The sequence below is a fragment of the Camellia sinensis genome, chromosome 6, assembly GCF_055761805.1.
Source record: "Camellia sinensis isolate YWXY chromosome 6, ASM5576180v1, whole genome shotgun sequence".
In the NCBI taxonomy this organism is placed as follows: domain Eukaryota; kingdom Viridiplantae; phylum Streptophyta; class Magnoliopsida; order Ericales; family Theaceae; genus Camellia; species Camellia sinensis.
The window spans coordinates 158,480,153-158,496,466 of record NC_138966.1 but is presented as its reverse complement, the minus strand read 5'-3'; the positions used below and the strand labels follow the sequence as shown (position 1 = coordinate 158,496,466).

The following is a 16,314-nucleotide window of genomic DNA, read 5'->3' as shown; positions in this document are numbered from 1 at the left end:
CCTCGCTCCCTCAAGTGTGTTTTCCTTGGTTACTCTCCTACTCAAAAGGGGTATAAATGTTACCACCCTTCTTCTCGTAAGTGGTTTGTGTCCATGGATGTAACTTTCTTTGAATCCCAGTCCTATTTCTTGTCCTCTCCGGTGTCACCGTCCTCATTTCCGGGGGAGCCTTGGTGTGAAGTGAGTCCTGTGCCTCCTATGGTGGAACCAGTTGTTCTTGCACCACCCTCTACTACTGTGCTTCCTATGGTGGAACCAGTTGTTCTTGCACCCCCCTCTTCTACTGGGACTATAGAACCCACTGTCACCAAGAATACGGACGGGCATGTTTATGTCCGGGATATAGACAGAAAACAAGTTAACTGGATACACGGGACCGTTTCTGCTACCCCACTGCCATCTCCTGCTTCTGATGAGAGTCGAGGTAACTTTGAATCTCTCGAGTCCATTGATCTTGATGTTCCTATTGCCAAGAGGAAGGGTGTGAGATCTTGTACTCAACATCCTATCTCACAGTTTGTATCATACTCTCATTTGTCATCCTCATATAGAGCGTTTGTGTCCAATATTTCCTCTGTTAGCATTCCTAACCATTTTCAGGATGCTCTTGCTACCTCTGAATGGAAACTAGCCATGATTGAGGAAATGAAAGCACTTAGGAAGAATGGCACTTGGGAATTAACTGAGTTACCTACGGGCAAACGACCTGTGAGATGTAAATGGGTATATGCTGTGAAACACAAAGCAGATGGGTCTATTGAGCGTTACAAGGCAAGACTTGTGGCAAAAGGGTTTACTCAGACATATGGCATTGATTATCAGGAGACCTTCGCACCCGTGGCTAAAATGAATTCAGTCAGAGTACTTCTCTCTCTAGCAGCTAATCTAGATTGGCCGCTTTATCAGTTTGATGTCAAGAATGCTTTTCTCCATGGTGACCTCGAAGAAGAAGTATATATGGACATTCCTCCGGGTTTTGAGGATCATCAAACAGAAGGCAAAGTATGCAAACTTCGGAAGTCATTATATGGTCTCAAATAGTCTCCAAGGGCTTGGTTTGAGAGATTCACTCAGGCTATGTTTAAATATGGCTTCAAACAAAGTCAGGCAGATCACACATTGTTTGTGAAACATTCCTCACACGGTAAGACTACAGCACTTATTGTTTATGTAGATGACATAGTTCTTACAGGCAATGATAGTGGGGAAATACCTCTGTTGAAGCAATATTTAGCTAAAGAGTTTGAAATCAAAGACTTGGGCAGCTTGAAGTATTTTCTGGGAATTGAAGTTGCTCGCTCTAAGGATGGGATATTTATCTCACAGAGAAAATATGTGCTTGACCTGTTGAAGGAAACTGGGATGCTTGGCTGCAAGGCATGTGCCACCCCCCTGGAACCCAATCAGAAATTAGGGGATGATGAAGGAGGAGAAGTTGTGGATAGGGGGAGCTATCAACGATTAGTGGGTAAGCTCATTTACCTATCTCACTCCCGTCCTGATATTGCTGTTGCTGTCAGTATAGTTAGTCAGTTTATGCATGCTCATCAGATTCACCTTGAGGCTGTCATGAGAATCTTGAGGTATTTGAAGTCTGCTCCTGGAAAGGGTCTGTATTTTTCAAAGTATGATCATCTTCGTGTAGAAGCCTATACAGATGCTGACTGGGCTGGGTCAGTAACCGATAGGAGATCAACTTCAGGGTATTGCACATTTGTTGGCGGCAACCTAGTTACTTGGAGGAGTAAGAAACAGAATGTGGTTGCCAGGTCAAGCGCAGAAGCTGAGTTTAGAGCTATGGCACAAGGTGTGTGTAAACTTTTATGGATCAAATTATTGTTGCGTGATCTAGGTATTGATCAGACGGACTCCATGCGGTTATACTGTGATAATAAGGCCGCCATCAACATCGCTCATAATCCAGTTCAACATGACAGGACAAAACATGTTGAGATTGATCGCCACTTCATTAAGGAGAAACTCACTAGTGGTACCATTTGTACTCCCTTTGTCCAGTCTGGTGAACAACTTGCTGACATTCTCACCAAGGGGATTGGGAATAAACCATTTCATGACATATTAGGCAAGCTGGGCATGAGAGATATCTTCGCACCAGCTTGAGGGGGAGTGTTAGCATATTATATTAAGTATTAGCATATTATATTAGCCGAAAGGTACACTAGGGTCTGTCTGTAATCATTTTATGCACTCAGGGATAGCACTCTGGGATCATCTTGTAATTGCCTTTCTTGTAAACCCTAAATCTTTATTTATAAATAGGGGGTGATATTCTATCATTCTCCAAGCTGGTTACCCAAGCTTCACTGAGCCTCAAGTATTTTCTCTTTTAATTATTGAGCAAAAAAATTTAGTTGTTTATTTGTTAAGAGTCTCTTTTTATTGATTGCTTTTAGCTTTTAGCGTAGGATGTCAAGGACAACCCGGTGATGCTTTACATGAAAGGGGTGCCTGATCTTCCCCAATGTGGATTCAGCTCACTAGCAGTAAGAGTGTTGAAGCAATATAGTAAGTGTTCTCTTTCTTAGTTTTACGACTATTTTTGTACATTCCATTCCCTGGCTCAGTTCAACAACGGTATCTTTTAAATGAGCTGGGATGATTTACCCTCGTTTATGTGGTCCGTAGTGAGTATTTGGTTTATTCATGTCTGGAAAATGAAAATTGAAGTGCATTATATTTTCAATTGAATGAATTTGTGAGGCTATATAGTTATAGATGACCGTTTAGTTTGCTTAAAAGTTTAAATAGGGAAGTACAAGAAGGTGACACAATAGAAGCATTAAATGAGTAGCTGGCTTAAGTTATATATGATAGCTGGGTTACATTTCGGCCTCCTGTTTGTTGAACTTTGATCTGACCTTTCACTTTACTGAATTTGAGCTGACCTTGCTCTTTACTGACTTGAGTGCTTTAGGTTATTATGGCATTCTTACCATTGATATGCCTTTTGCAGATGTTCCTTTGAGTGCCAGAAACATATTGGAAGATCCTGAGCTTAAGAATGCTGTCAAAGCATACAGGTAACTTGGTGCTTGGTATTATACTATTTAGAACACTCACAAAACATTGCTATACATCTACGGAGCATTAAGAGCTTCCTGCTCATATATAAGGCACCCTCCCATTGGCACTTCTTAGTAACACAGGATATACTCAAATTACAGTAATAATTAACATTTGTTGTACCTGAATACCCTTCACCTTGTGGTTGGCCTTATTGGCACCATATCATCTCCAACTCAGACAAGGGATTGTCAAGTGGCAACCCGCACTGGCGGGTGTCATCTTCCAAAATAAGCTATTGGGGTTGTGAGTCTAGCCTAAGCAGGGGCATAGAAACCACCAAGTATGTTATCTTGGCTAGCTAACATGCTTAATGCCTTAGCTTTTGGCCATGTCACCGCAAGATGAACCAACATAGGGCATCCCGAGGCATGGTCAGAGCACCATGTAATTGTGTCGAGGTTTCGAGGCATCCCTGCTCGACTAACTGTGCTCGGTAGCAACATGGCTCTGTGTCCCGTTTGGCTTGGCTGAGTGGTCCTCTGCCAGACCATGACCCTACTATGTCTCATCTCCTCTTTCTCCGTAAAGCTGTCTCCTACTGATCAAGACATCTCCAACACCATCATCCAAAACCTTGATGACCTAGGTTCGGTGTTAGGCCTTGGAATCATTGCTCGGGGCATCATTGGAGGTATGTGGCTTAGAAGCTAGAGTTAGGGATTTGTTTTGGTGCCTTTCCATCCCCCTACCTCAAGGGTGTTTGCACCTTGATCAGTCTTAGAGAGACAATTGCTCTAATCAAGACACGATATTTTGGAAATTGTATCATGTGCAACAATAAAGCCCCCCGTGATGCCTACATTGTTGCTCTTATGATACAAATCCCAAGATTTGATCTTAGGATGTAGAGGTGGTTGGGATACCTCATTCTTGTTGAAACAAGGAGGGTCAATTACCTCTCTAAGAGTGAGCTGGCCTCCATGGTTTGACCATCCTATATAAGGAGGCCTCTATGCAGACGTTGAAGCATCACTACCATTATCAACCATCTTTACCATATCTGGTATACAGCAAGACCTGTGCACCGCCCTCTTTTCTCTCTTCTAAGGCTTCTTGATCTCTCACCTCCTCCCTCATTGGTGATTACCTTGACATCTCGGTACCTGCATTCTTCCCAAAAGGCCATCTGTCGACTGCCTTAACAAATACCACCCACAACATTATTGTTTATAATCGAGATGTTTGAGTTTGCACCAGGGGCAATGTTTGTAATAAGTTAAAATCTTAGTTTACATGTTTTGTTTACATTCAAGGTGTATGACTGCATGTTTTGTTAATTCAAACTGCTATTTGTTAATTCAAACTGCTCTGAATAGATAGAGTGCTTTTTGGCAATTGTCCTGTGCTATAGAATTAGAAGTAGCTAAGAAACAAGGTATTTTTTGTTTTTGTTTTTGTTCTTGTTTTATTTTGATTTGGTTTTGTTTTCTAAATTGCATTGAGGCAGAAAATTTGTTTCAAGAAGCATGATATTGCAAGGCATCGTTTGGCAACATAACTTTTTAGCCTAAATGCCAAAAAGTCACTAAAAAAATCAAAAAGCCAACAACCTATACCAAAAAGTCATAGATTCTCTTCTCTTTACTTTTTGTACATCTTTTCGTAAAAAATCAAAAAGTCATCCCAAACATATTAGTTTTTTTTATATTATATTTTTTGTCAAAAAGCCAAAAAATTACTAAAAAAGCCTGTTCCCAAACTAGTGGCAGCAATTCAAAGAATTTTCGTAGGCGGCATTTGAATAGCATTCCTTTCAAGTGGATTTAGAAATTACTTAATTAAACGATCCATATCCATATCCAGCAGTGGCTAAGAATACCTGGCCACAGCAGCATATGTTCAGAAGCCCGTTAACACTTCTTTAGACAAGTTATAATTGATCAAATTTCCTGCTATTTTAACTTTTAATGGCCCTGTTTGGGAAGTAGCTATTTTAATTGGCTTTTTGACTTTTTATAAAAAGACGTGCAAAAAAGTAGAGAGAGTGATGTGTGGGTGTTTTGTTTTATTGGCTATTTTTAGCCCAAATGGTTGAGATTCAGGTATATGAATATTTTTTTCAAAAGATAGCTGAGCTTGATAGACATGGCCAAATCTTGAATGAATTTTTTAGGATGCTGTTTATTATGTCAAATATCCACGATGTTGCCTGTGTATCAATTACACATGTTTTTGGGGTTATTTGTGAAAAGTGTGCTCAGTTGTCATATTTTAGTGATACAAATTAATATCAAGAAGCAAACATTTGCAAATGGAATTGCTGTTTAAGCCATGTACCGATCATGACCTAGCAACCCATTTGGTCCAAAGTCGTCGATAAGACATGTAGTTTGTTTATACTTGTTTCAATTAGTCTCATGGTCTATCCTTACAGCAACTGGCCCACATATGCACAAATATTTATCAAGGGGGAGTTCATCGGGGGATTAGACATCATTCTCAACATGCACCAGGTATTATCATATCAAATTTGTTCTCCTTCTTACGCCTAGGATACATCATACATTGTTTTTATGGTTTGGTGTGTCATGTAGACTGGCGAGCTGAAGGAAATGCTTAAAGATATTGCTGCCAACTAGTAGAGATCAGAGTAACTTATGATTGTTGGTCATGTATAGTTGCGTAAGAATTTGGAGTTGTCTTTGATGTTTTAATTTCTTTTTAGGTAATATAAGCATGTTAAATTTATGTCCTGTTAACAGGCCATGCTTTAGCGGGAAGTTCATGCACGGAGTTGCTCCTTTCAAGTATGTTAAACTACGAAAACTTTATCCAATAATGGTTTGCGCAATTATGGATTCAAAAATTGTGTATGTATAGCATTACTCCATGAAAATTTACACTCAAAATTATATATATTACTGCAGTCAACCTTTTATTTTGGTGTATAGTACAATGAAACAACTCAAGCTGGTACAATATTTAGCACAATACACACAGCACAACCAAAGGAAAATCTCTCTCTTCAAATCTAATAATACATGATCGCACTGCTGCTTCTTATTTCTTCAATTCAGAGGACTGCTAACCGGAAGAATTCTATCTATCCACTAGTTGTCGCAATTTCAGGGGTTACTGACATTCTCAACAATGACCACATGATGATAATGCTCCTTGCTGTGACCTCCACGTCCGCCATGGTAATTGTGCCTTTTGCCAGGACTGCCACTACCAAGACCATGATGTCTCCCACCATGACTGTGACGTCCTCCACAGTGACAACCACCACAGCCAACATGTCCGTGATGTTCACCGTGACCATGTTGATGAATATGATGCCCCCAGCCATGACCGTGGTGTTGATAAATAGGATGTCCCTAGCCGTGACCGTGATGTCCTCCACCGTGACGAGCTGCACCGCTGTGATGTCCACCGGGGCTGTGGTGTCCTAAGTTGTGAACACCGTGACCGAATGGATGATGATATTCACCGCACCCAGACATCTTTGTTGTTCAAGTGTTTGTCTAAATCTCTGAAGATTGCTTCGTGAATGAATATTGTGAGGAATGACAATGCTGGGAGCTAAGTCACCGACATAGATATAGACATTGCAAATAAACATCTCAGGGTGGGTTTTTTTTTTTGTGTTGATCCTATTTGGTCGACTGTATATCGGATTGATTAATCCTTAAGTTACCTGCAGTGTTTGAATCAATTTTTAAGTTAAATTTATACTTAAATTTATGATTTAAACGAAGTCTTAAGCTAGATTAACAAGATATAGGAAAGTGAAGGGACGCGTGCTACTTCTTTTCTATCCGGTCTAAATTTAAATTAGAGGGTGTTGTCTAAATATGTGGGGTTCAACAAGGATTTTTTTTTTATGATTTAAATCATTTATTTTGTAAGATGTTTTATGTATTCATAAATAAAATTAGGTTAATTTAATAAGTGCAATTTATTTATTTTTTGTCTCGAAGAAAATAGATGGTCTATTTTGACAAAAAAACATGCCATATTCATTAAGTTAATTAATAATTTTTAATAATATTATAAATATATTTCAATTAATAATTCTTATAATATTATTATTTTATAGGAGAGAGTTAGAAATTTTATCATTTTTTTTCTATAATTCCGTTCGAATTTCCCTTGGAAGAGCTTAGCTACTTTACTAACTTGTTCCATTAGCCCAATTGGCACCTCGACGTGTATAACTCACATTTAAACATTTGATTGGGGAACGCCAATGAAGCTCCGGTGAAAAAGAAAGGGTGGATTGAAGCAGAAGGGCAGGTCATGCCCTAAGGTGAACAAAGTCGGTAGCTTTTGATTGGGAAGGAAAGTGACCCAAGAAGAAAAGAAGAAAGAACTTAAAAGCCAAACAAACTAAGCCTCCGTTTGGCAAGAAAAAGCCCAGGCTTTTTTGGTTAAAATAGCCACAAAAAACAAAATAGGCTATTTTAGCCACAAAAAACAAAACATCAAATCCAACCCATAATCATTACAATCCTCTCTCACAAAAAAAGTCAAAAAAGCCAAAAAGTCAAAAAGCCCTTCCCAAACCAGGCTAAAATAGCCCAGGCTAAAATAGCCAAAAAGTCAAAAAGCCAAAAAGCCAACCCACTTCCCAAACGGAGGCTAAACAAGTCAAACAAGTAATAATTTTTCCGTTTTCTATAACTGATATTTGACCAAGTCTCCCATATTGAGTATCGCAATCTGCCCAACTCTGACTAGCATCTAAACCTACCTATTAAGACGCTTGGATACGATTAGATATCTGTTCAATAATAAATAGAATGATGAAAATCAATTCGAACTCGTGGATTTCTTAGTCTCCTAACTCTTTTGTCTGAACAGAACTCCGAACTCATGGATTCCTTAGTCTCCTAACTCTTTTGTCTGAACAGAACTCCAGACTGGATAGCGCAACCTTGCTCGGTCTTCTGTTTTGTGTCCTTATACTATTAAGAACCTTTAGTGAGGGAGTTGGATAAAAAAAATTATTGTCTAGTGAACTAGTTAATAATTTTATTTTTTTAATTAATTTTGTTAAATAAAAAAATATAAAAAAAAATGTAATTTTTCAAACTACGCAAAGATAATTTATATTTTAAATAAATTTTAAAAAATGTATTTATAATGTATCCTAAATTTTATAAAAGAATAGATGTATAAAGTACGAATTATAAAAAAATAAAAAATAAATAAATAAAGTACAAATTATAACAGCTTATTAATCGCAAAAAACAAAATGAAATATCATGCAAACTGTAACATTGTTCCACCACACGCAGAGCAATGCATCTGATGTGCGCATCTAGCGCACAACCTGATGGACAAACTTCAAAGGGTAAATACCTCTGCAAAATGAAAACAATTGAAAAGTAGGACTTTATAGATTAAAATTAGAGTTTTACTATATTTTTCCGTTTCATCATTTTTAATTTTACTTTCAATGATGTAGTAAAAAAATAGTCTCAAATAATTAATTATATAACAAATTAAAAGTTGACATCTACTATTTTACTGGGGTGAAATTGTGGAGGTTTATTAGGGTCTTAAATATCTTCCAAACTATGGATACTATGACAAGAAAGGATATCCTATAGTGTGCATAAATGGATACTATGACAAGAAAGGATATCTTATAGTGTGCATCCTAAGGAGTGCGTACTATATGTACCTTATCACAAAAATATATAATTTTATCATAAAATTTTATAACATCAATTATAAAATGCGTAAACTCGTCACAAATTAACATAATAAAATATCTAAAATTTTATACTTGATATTATGACTTGGTTATGATATTTTTTGTTATACTAATTTATGCTGAGATTACTCATTTATAGTTGATATTATAAAATTTTATGATAAAATTATATACTTCGCAATAGGGTGCACATTATAACATTTCCCTGATAAGAATAAGAAACAGCTTAGACTCTAAAAATGGCAGGCCCAAGGCCCATTTGAGGCTCATATGGGTCACTTGGGATTAAAATAAAAAACATGGCAACCAAAAATAAGGAATTAATTTCGACCCAAATATAAAACAACTTCTTATAGTTGGACAGGGTTGCTAAAGCTACCTACAAAATAAAGATAAAAAAAAAAATAAATTTCCAGATACAAAATCAACTACAAAATCAATAACACAAAATAGAGGTAGAATAATTTGAGAGTGAAACTGTATATTTAATGACAAGTCCCACTCTTTTCATGTGATATGTATGATTAAGATTATGTCAAGTTAAAATATTCCGTATCCCCATAATCTAGTTTGAAATTTTTGTGCATCAAAACAGTGGCAAGTTTTAATTTTATCATTTAGAATTAACACTCATCAAAGTAATTTATACTTGAAAAAAGAAATGTTACATATATCACATATATTTTTATCATTGTTTTATATTATTGTCCACACGAATATTTATGACTGGCTCATTTGTTTAAGGATAATTATTAAGAAATTAATGAAAACAAATAACATATTATCATAGAAATATGCTATATATGATCAATTATTTTGTATCACCATTTATATAAATATTTATGATTAATTATCTTGTTTAAAGATGATTATTAACAGCGTGTTTTTTCACACGACTGGACTGTGAAACTTAAAATTACAACAACCAATATTGTTTTGTTGTCCATAAATTGTAGCACACTTTGTTTTCTGTAAATCATAAGTTTCAGGGAACCATCATACAATAAAACTTAAATTCTCAATAACAAATTAATGCAAACAAATGCCATCTTTCCAAGCAGGCTGGTGATATTAAAAAATGATATAAACATGTGATATATAATCCTCTAATATATTATCATGTAATTGGTAATAAAAACAGTGAAAAGACAAGTCAATCTTATTTTTAAAATTGTTACTGTCAAATCATTCGAGTAACAAATTTTAAATAAAAAATTCAGTAAGACATTTTCTATTTCTAATATTTCATATTTCTCTCTCTAGTCTACTAGTATTGTTTAGGCTTTTAGTAATTTGAACTACTTATTTTATTGGGCACTTAATTTATTTCATTCACAAAAAAAATTAAATTGACCAAATAATCATAACTTATTTAATTTATTATATTTGTTACTAAAAAATAAACTATATAATTTAAAAGCACAATTATCATTTTTTTTTTAGTGACAAATTTAATAAATGAAATATATTATAATTATCAGATCGATCTAATTTTTTTTATAAATAAAATATATGAAGTGTCCGATAAAACGAAAGATTCAAATCATCAAAATAAAACCTGTAATGAACCCATTGTGAATTCCAAAGACCTCGAGAGTATTCTCCACTTCATATAGTCTGGACAGGAGAGAATCTTACCCTTTGGTATTATAAAGGTCACATTTAAAATAAAATTTGATTTCACACATTTCAGTTAATTTTCAGAGATTTTTTTTGCAAAATTGTTGCACCTGAGAGAGAAATAGACCTGAAGGATTCATGCAAATTGTTGGGCCTGTCCAAGGGAAAGATTCGTGCACCTTCAAAACAGTGAGATTCTTCCATTCCATCATTATTATGATTTGAGAGAGAATGCTGAATTCTGTCCTTGCTCAACATCATTACTAGATTCTTCAATTTTGATAGACCCAATATTTTTTCCAGTGATGCACAACCATGAGCCTGTACTACCAATAAATTAGGAGGAAGACCTGAGATAGATTGAAGACTTGTGCAGTTATCCAACCCAAGGTGCTCTAGCTTGGATAAATGACTGAAGCCACATGGTAGGCTATGAAAATTGTTTCCGCCTAAATACAACACTCGCAATGAGGATAAACTCCTAAGATCAGCTGGAAAATCTCCTTCAGACAGATTGCGATCACTGAGATCCAGCTTTGTCAAGTAACACAAATTTGAAATAGAAGATGGTAAAAATCTTATGGAGTTGGGAATTTTTTGCAATAAAACCTGAGATGAAATGAGAGAAAACCGTGACTTAGTTGTGAATTGCTTACAATATCTATTCCACAATAAGCTCCTGAGATTCGTCAGTAGTCCCATAGACAAAGGAGGTAATTTTTTAAGGCCTGTTCTAGCTATAAGCACGGTTAAGCTTTCCACATGTCCCCCGTGCTTTCGAAACCCCTTTAGTTTTGCACAACCAGCGATATTTAGATGTTCAAGAGACTTTAAGTTGCAAAAACTGCCTAAAAGATACCTGAGGTTCATGCAACCTTCCAAATTCAAATGAACAAGTTTATCTAGAAGCCCAATTGATGGACTGGATATTTTCTCAAGCGATGCACAAAATTCAGCATTTACTACCAATAAATTAGGAGGAAGACCTGAGATAGACTGAAGACTTCTGCAATTATTCAAGTTAAGGTTTTCTAGCTTGGATAGATGACTGAAGCCATATGGCAGGATACAAAAATCATTTCCACCTAAATCCAACGCTCGCAATGAGGATAAACTCCCAAAATTAATTGGAAAATCTTCTTCAGACAGATTACAATCACGGAGATCTAGCTCTGTTAAGGAACACAAACCTGAAACAGAAGATGGTAACAATCTTATGGAGTTGGGATTTTTTCTCGGTAAAACCCAAGATGAAATGAGAGAGAACCAGGATTTAGTTGTCAATTGCCTATTACATCCCTTCAATGATAAGCTCCTAAGATTCTTCAGTAGTCCAATAGAGAAAGGTAGTTGTTTAATGGCTGTTCCATCTGTAAGAAGCTCTGTTAAGCTTTCCATACATCCCAAGTGCTCTGGAAACTCCTCTAGTTTTGCACAACCAGTGAGATTTAGACGTTTAACTGACTTTAACTTGCAGATAATGCCTGGAAGATACCCAAGGTTCATGCAATCTTTCAAATTCAAGTGAACAAGTTTATCTAGAAGCCCAATTGATTCATGGAGCTCCATTAAACCTGTACAACTTTCAAGCAGTAATTCCTCGAGCATCGGTAGTGCGCAGAAGATGGGGCTCTTTGTTAGGCATTTGGAATTACTGAGATTTAGAAATTTCAAGCTCCTGAAGTGCTGTTAAACCATGAAAAATATACAAAATTATATAATTTTTTTTCATCATGGCCCACTACATAATTTATCCAAATCCCAAACAACAATGAATTTGCCAAGAATGTCATACCTTGCCATCTATTCGGAGTGTTTTAAATCTACTGAATTGCATGTTTAAAACAACAAGTTTCTCTGGATGAAAATTGGATGGTAAATACTCCAATGGACAGTTATGCCAACAGAGCCACCTTAACTCTTCAAATAGATGTTCAAAATTTCCACTTAGGTGCACATGATTTATTTGAAGCAGTCTTAACTTGTGCATCCCAGCAAATGCTTTATTACTCCATTGTATCATATTTAACATGGGTAGCCCGGTTAGGATCACACCTTCAATTTTTTCTGTTCCCTAACATAGCAATATTTAAAAACAAAATTGAAAATTAGAAGGAAGAAAGACCATAAAAACAACAGAAATTAGCATTCCAAGCCAAAAGCTTACTAAAAGATTTGACTCTTACCTTGTTTTTTCCAAGTACGTTCAATACATCTCCATGAAACCACAATCTACTGCGCTTTCCAAGCTCCTTGGGAGATTCTTGACGAACGATTTCCCTTCCCATATCCCGAAGTAGATCATGCATTGTCAGCTTATTTTGTTCATTAATTTTCAATAAACATCTACTAATCAACATATAGATTCCATATTCAGCACATAAATCACAAGCATTCAATATAGTAATGGCACAATCTTTGTCCATTCCAATGAAAAAGCATGCAATATCAAGGAAGATGTCCTTAAATTTGCCATTACCTAGTGCATCAAAACTTATCTTAAGTTTTTTTTGAATGTCGTCATGAGGAATTTGTTGTAATTCATCAAATGCACTTTTCCATAATACCATGTTTACATCAAACAAATGAGAACCTAAAACTTCAAGAGCTAGTGGAAGCCCACTAGCATAACGTACTATACCATTTCCAAGATCTGCATAATTTTCTAATGGATTGGTTTCGCCCATGGCATGCAAACTGAAAAGCTGCAGAGACTCTTCATCATTCAATTCCTTAGCCATGTATCTTTCATCAACTTTCAGTCCCTTCAACAAGTGCTCATCTCTAGTTGTTATGATGATTCTACTTCCTGGACCAAACCAGTCATGATTTCCTGCCAAGGTGTCTAATTGACTTGAATGATCCACATCATCAAGAACAATGAGAACTTTTTTAGAATGGAGCCTTTCTTTCATCAAAATAATTCCACGGTCAACACTGTCAATCTTTAGATTCTTTGTCCCTAATAATGCAAAAAGAAGTCGTTCTTGCAATCGAGCTAGGCCATTGGATTGTCTTGCACATTCTCTAACATTTGCAAGAAAACAACACCCTTCAAATTGGAGGAAAATATGGTTATACACAGCTTTTGCAATGGTCGTTTTGCCTATTCCACCCAAGCCGTATATCCCAATCATGCGAACATCATCTGATGCAATGCTCAACAACAAATTGATGTGTACAACACGAGACTCTATTCCAACTGGGTGCTTAGCAACATTTAGGAATGTACGTTTCAGTTTACATGAAACCTCTTTAACAACTTTTCGAATTAACTTTGCTTCATACCTGTCAATTTCGATCCAAATTAAAAGTACAACTATTGAATATTACAGAAATTCAAAACCTTACAAACCCGACTCAAAATATGCAGTTAAGGAATGTAAAATTCAAAACATCTTAGAACTTACAAAGTGAACTAATTATATTCGATATAATATATATATATATATATTTAAATATTAAAAACAATAAGGATAGGATTTTCTAGTTAAAGATAAAAATTGATGGCAGTAGCAGCCGCAAAATTAAAAAGATGTTAAAAATTACCAATTAGCAATATTAGGAATATCCCAGCCTGCTAAATTAGCAGCTTCAGTGAGGGCAGCTCTCCTCACCTCCACCCTCTCCATCTCATCCACGTAAAGCTTTTCATGTCTTCCAAATGCTTCTCCAAAACACCCTGTTTTGTTCCGTACATTAGATGGATCGACATGGTAGAATATGGGAAGAACTAATTGTCCAAGTGTATTCTTGCATTCAATGATCTTCACGAGCTCATCAAGGCACCATCTCGAAGAAGCATAGTTTGTTGAGAAAACAACGATGGAGATCCTCGATTCTTCGATTGATTTTAGCAGGGCCGAAGAAATGTCATGTCCTCTTGGGAGTTCATCGTCATCAATGAAGGTGTGAATTCCAGCTTGAACCAAAGCCGCGTAGAGATGATCAGTAAAATTTTTGCGGGTATCTTCACCTCTGAAACTCAAGAACACGTCATAGCTCCAGCGAGGTAGTGTTGAAGAAGATGAAGAAGCAAAACGAGAAGAGCCATATAGGGTTGTTGTAGCAGCCATGGATCAACCCAAGATTAGAGATCAAATGAATTGTAGGGAGGAATATAAGTGAGTGAGCGGGGTGACTCTGCAAAAGGTAAGAAAGCGATATTTGCAAGCACTCCTATCTGATGGGCTTTTGATCTTAAAATATATGGACGGAATACTGTAGAGAGTTAAAATAAAATAATAATAAAAATTTAAGGTTAAAAAAAAAAGATTTAACCTTTGTTGTGAGCAATCACCTATGATTTAAAATTCTGGTAAATTTCTGAGTTTTGTTCTTAAATTTGAAGACCCACTCACCTAATAGTTAACCAGTAAACACTCCATCTTTATCTTATGTTTCCTACCTGTTTCTCTCCCTCTTTCTCTATTTCTGGAATCCAAGGATGGCGGTCGGTGTGGGTCGGGTGCCGTGAAGAACACATCAGTAGGAGTGTATGATGATTACAAAAAAAAAAAAAATCAAAACATATAGATTTAATATATGTCAAAATAGTTACAAATCTAAGAGATCTTATCAAAATATTTACAGATCTGAAAGAAATCAACCCCAATAGTTACCGATCTTAAAAAAAATAACCAAAGTAGTTACAGATCTAAGAGAGATGTACCAAAATAATTCTCTTCCCTCTACAAAATAGTTACAAATCTGATGCTCTGCCTTCTACTTGTGTTCGTTGATAATGAAGAGCGTCTGACGGTGATGAGTTCGACAAAAATATTGAAGATAATCAAGAGAGGAGAGATTGATGAGAGGAGACAACAGTTGTAAGGGATTAGTGATGTAAAGAGAAGTCTGAAAGTGGGGGAAAAAACAACGAAAGAGATGAGGGAAAAAAAAACACCAGAAGAGACAAAGCAACGAAGATTGGGAGATGAGGAGAGAGAGAGAAAAGTTTCAAGGCTACATTTGTTTTGGGAGATAGGATGGAGGAGATTGATAGTGGGGGAGAGATTGATAGTGAGGAATTGTTAAATTATTTTATATAAAATAATAAAATAAATAAAAAAATATAAAAAAATAAACATTATTAAAAAAAAATTTCCAATATATAAAAAATAAAAAATAAAAAATTTCTAATCCCCTTACTATTTTTCTAATACCATCTCTATCTCCTCCTTACCAATCTCCCTTCCTCCTCCTTACTAATACCAAGGAATTACTGATCCCCTCCCTATCTCTCAAAACAAACACCCCATTCTCAATCACCTCCTCACTACCAAACCCAATCCCCTCCCTATAATCCCAAACAAACGGGGCCCAAATGTATTGAACGAACGAGAAAGAAATGGTATCACAATCCTCTAGAGTAATAACCTGAAGTGATCTCTTAGAGCGAGAGATCTAACGGCTGAAATTAAAATTAATCAAAACGACATCATTTTGATTAGTAAGTTGAAAAAAAAAAAAATCAGCTCTAGTTCAAAATGACGAATAGATTCCCGCAAATATGAAGCAATAGGGAGACACTCTCTCTTCTCCTCGGTGGCCATGAAAGTAAGTTAAACAATTTCAAAAACATTTTTACAGATTATACTCACATTAAACAGTTCATTGCTGTTATTGGCAAAGCCATTCTCCATAGCTTTTTTAGCTCTTCTACAACCTATTCACAGAAAAGAAACAGAGCACTTTAGAAATGGGTTACTAATCAAACTCTGTTTTTTTGCTTGATTCACTGAAAAAATAATAATAAAATTTATTTTAAATAGAATAAGGGTAAAATGAATATTGTTATACCTGGGTGGTTGTGAGGAGTTTGGGGGAAGAATAATATGGGTCTTTGTCTTCCATGTGGGAGATTAATTGAGAAATGGGTTTGAAGAAGATTGATTTTAATCAAAAAGAAAACTGATGACCCAACTTGCTATGTTTTGGTTTTG

At 35.9% G+C, this 16,314-nt stretch overlaps 1 protein-coding gene and 1 pseudogene across 12 annotated transcripts in view; one reads left to right on the top strand and one right to left on the bottom strand.

Moving 5' to 3' along the window:
* The window catches only part of LOC145789077 (uncharacterized), a 44,122-nt pseudogene extending 38,179 nt beyond the window's left edge, over positions 1-5,943 (top strand). The window contains exons 8-11 of the transcript XR_014333391.1: positions 2,427-2,526; positions 2,975-3,041; positions 5,462-5,540; positions 5,622-5,943. The product of XR_014333391.1 is annotated as an uncharacterized LOC145789077 (transcript). The remainder of the gene's footprint in view (positions 1-2,426; positions 2,527-2,974; positions 3,042-5,461; positions 5,541-5,621) is intronic.
* LOC114310125 (TMV resistance protein N-like) lies at positions 5,886-15,311 on the bottom strand. Of its 11 annotated transcripts, none has more exons than XM_082875160.1 (7): positions 15,023-15,310; positions 14,731-14,803; positions 13,919-14,512; positions 12,556-13,657; positions 12,165-12,443; positions 10,480-12,055; positions 5,886-6,724 (listed from the first exon to the last, which is right to left on the bottom strand). In XM_082875160.1, the coding sequence occupies exons 3-7, from the start codon at positions 14,443-14,445 to the stop codon at positions 6,681-6,683; spliced, it is 3,528 nt and encodes a 1,175-aa protein (XP_082731286.1). In that variant the 5' UTR covers positions 14,446-14,512; positions 14,731-14,803; positions 15,023-15,310; the 3' UTR covers positions 5,886-6,680. The 11 variants fall into 11 exon arrangements, with proteins under 11 accessions (XP_082731286.1, XP_082731287.1, XP_082731288.1 ...); XM_082875161.1 differs by having other exon boundaries at positions 14,778-14,803; XM_082875162.1 differs by having other exon boundaries at positions 15,042-15,310.
* Positions 15,312-16,314: the final 1,003 nt, after the last annotated feature.

Excerpts from the sequence above, each read along its gene's own strand:
- LOC114310125 (XM_082875156.1), bottom strand. The coding sequence starts at position 14,445 with ATGGCTGCTACAACAACCCTATATGGCTCTTCTCGTTTTGCTTCTTCA. Across the intron at positions 13,658-13,918 it reads ATTCCTAATATTGCTAATTG|GTATGAAGCAAAGTTAATTC; the intron begins GTAATTTTTAAC and ends CGAAATTGACAG. Across the intron at positions 12,056-12,164 it reads CACTCCGAATAGATGGCAAG|CACTTCAGGAGCTTGAAATT; the intron begins GTATGACATTCT and ends ATGGTTTAACAG.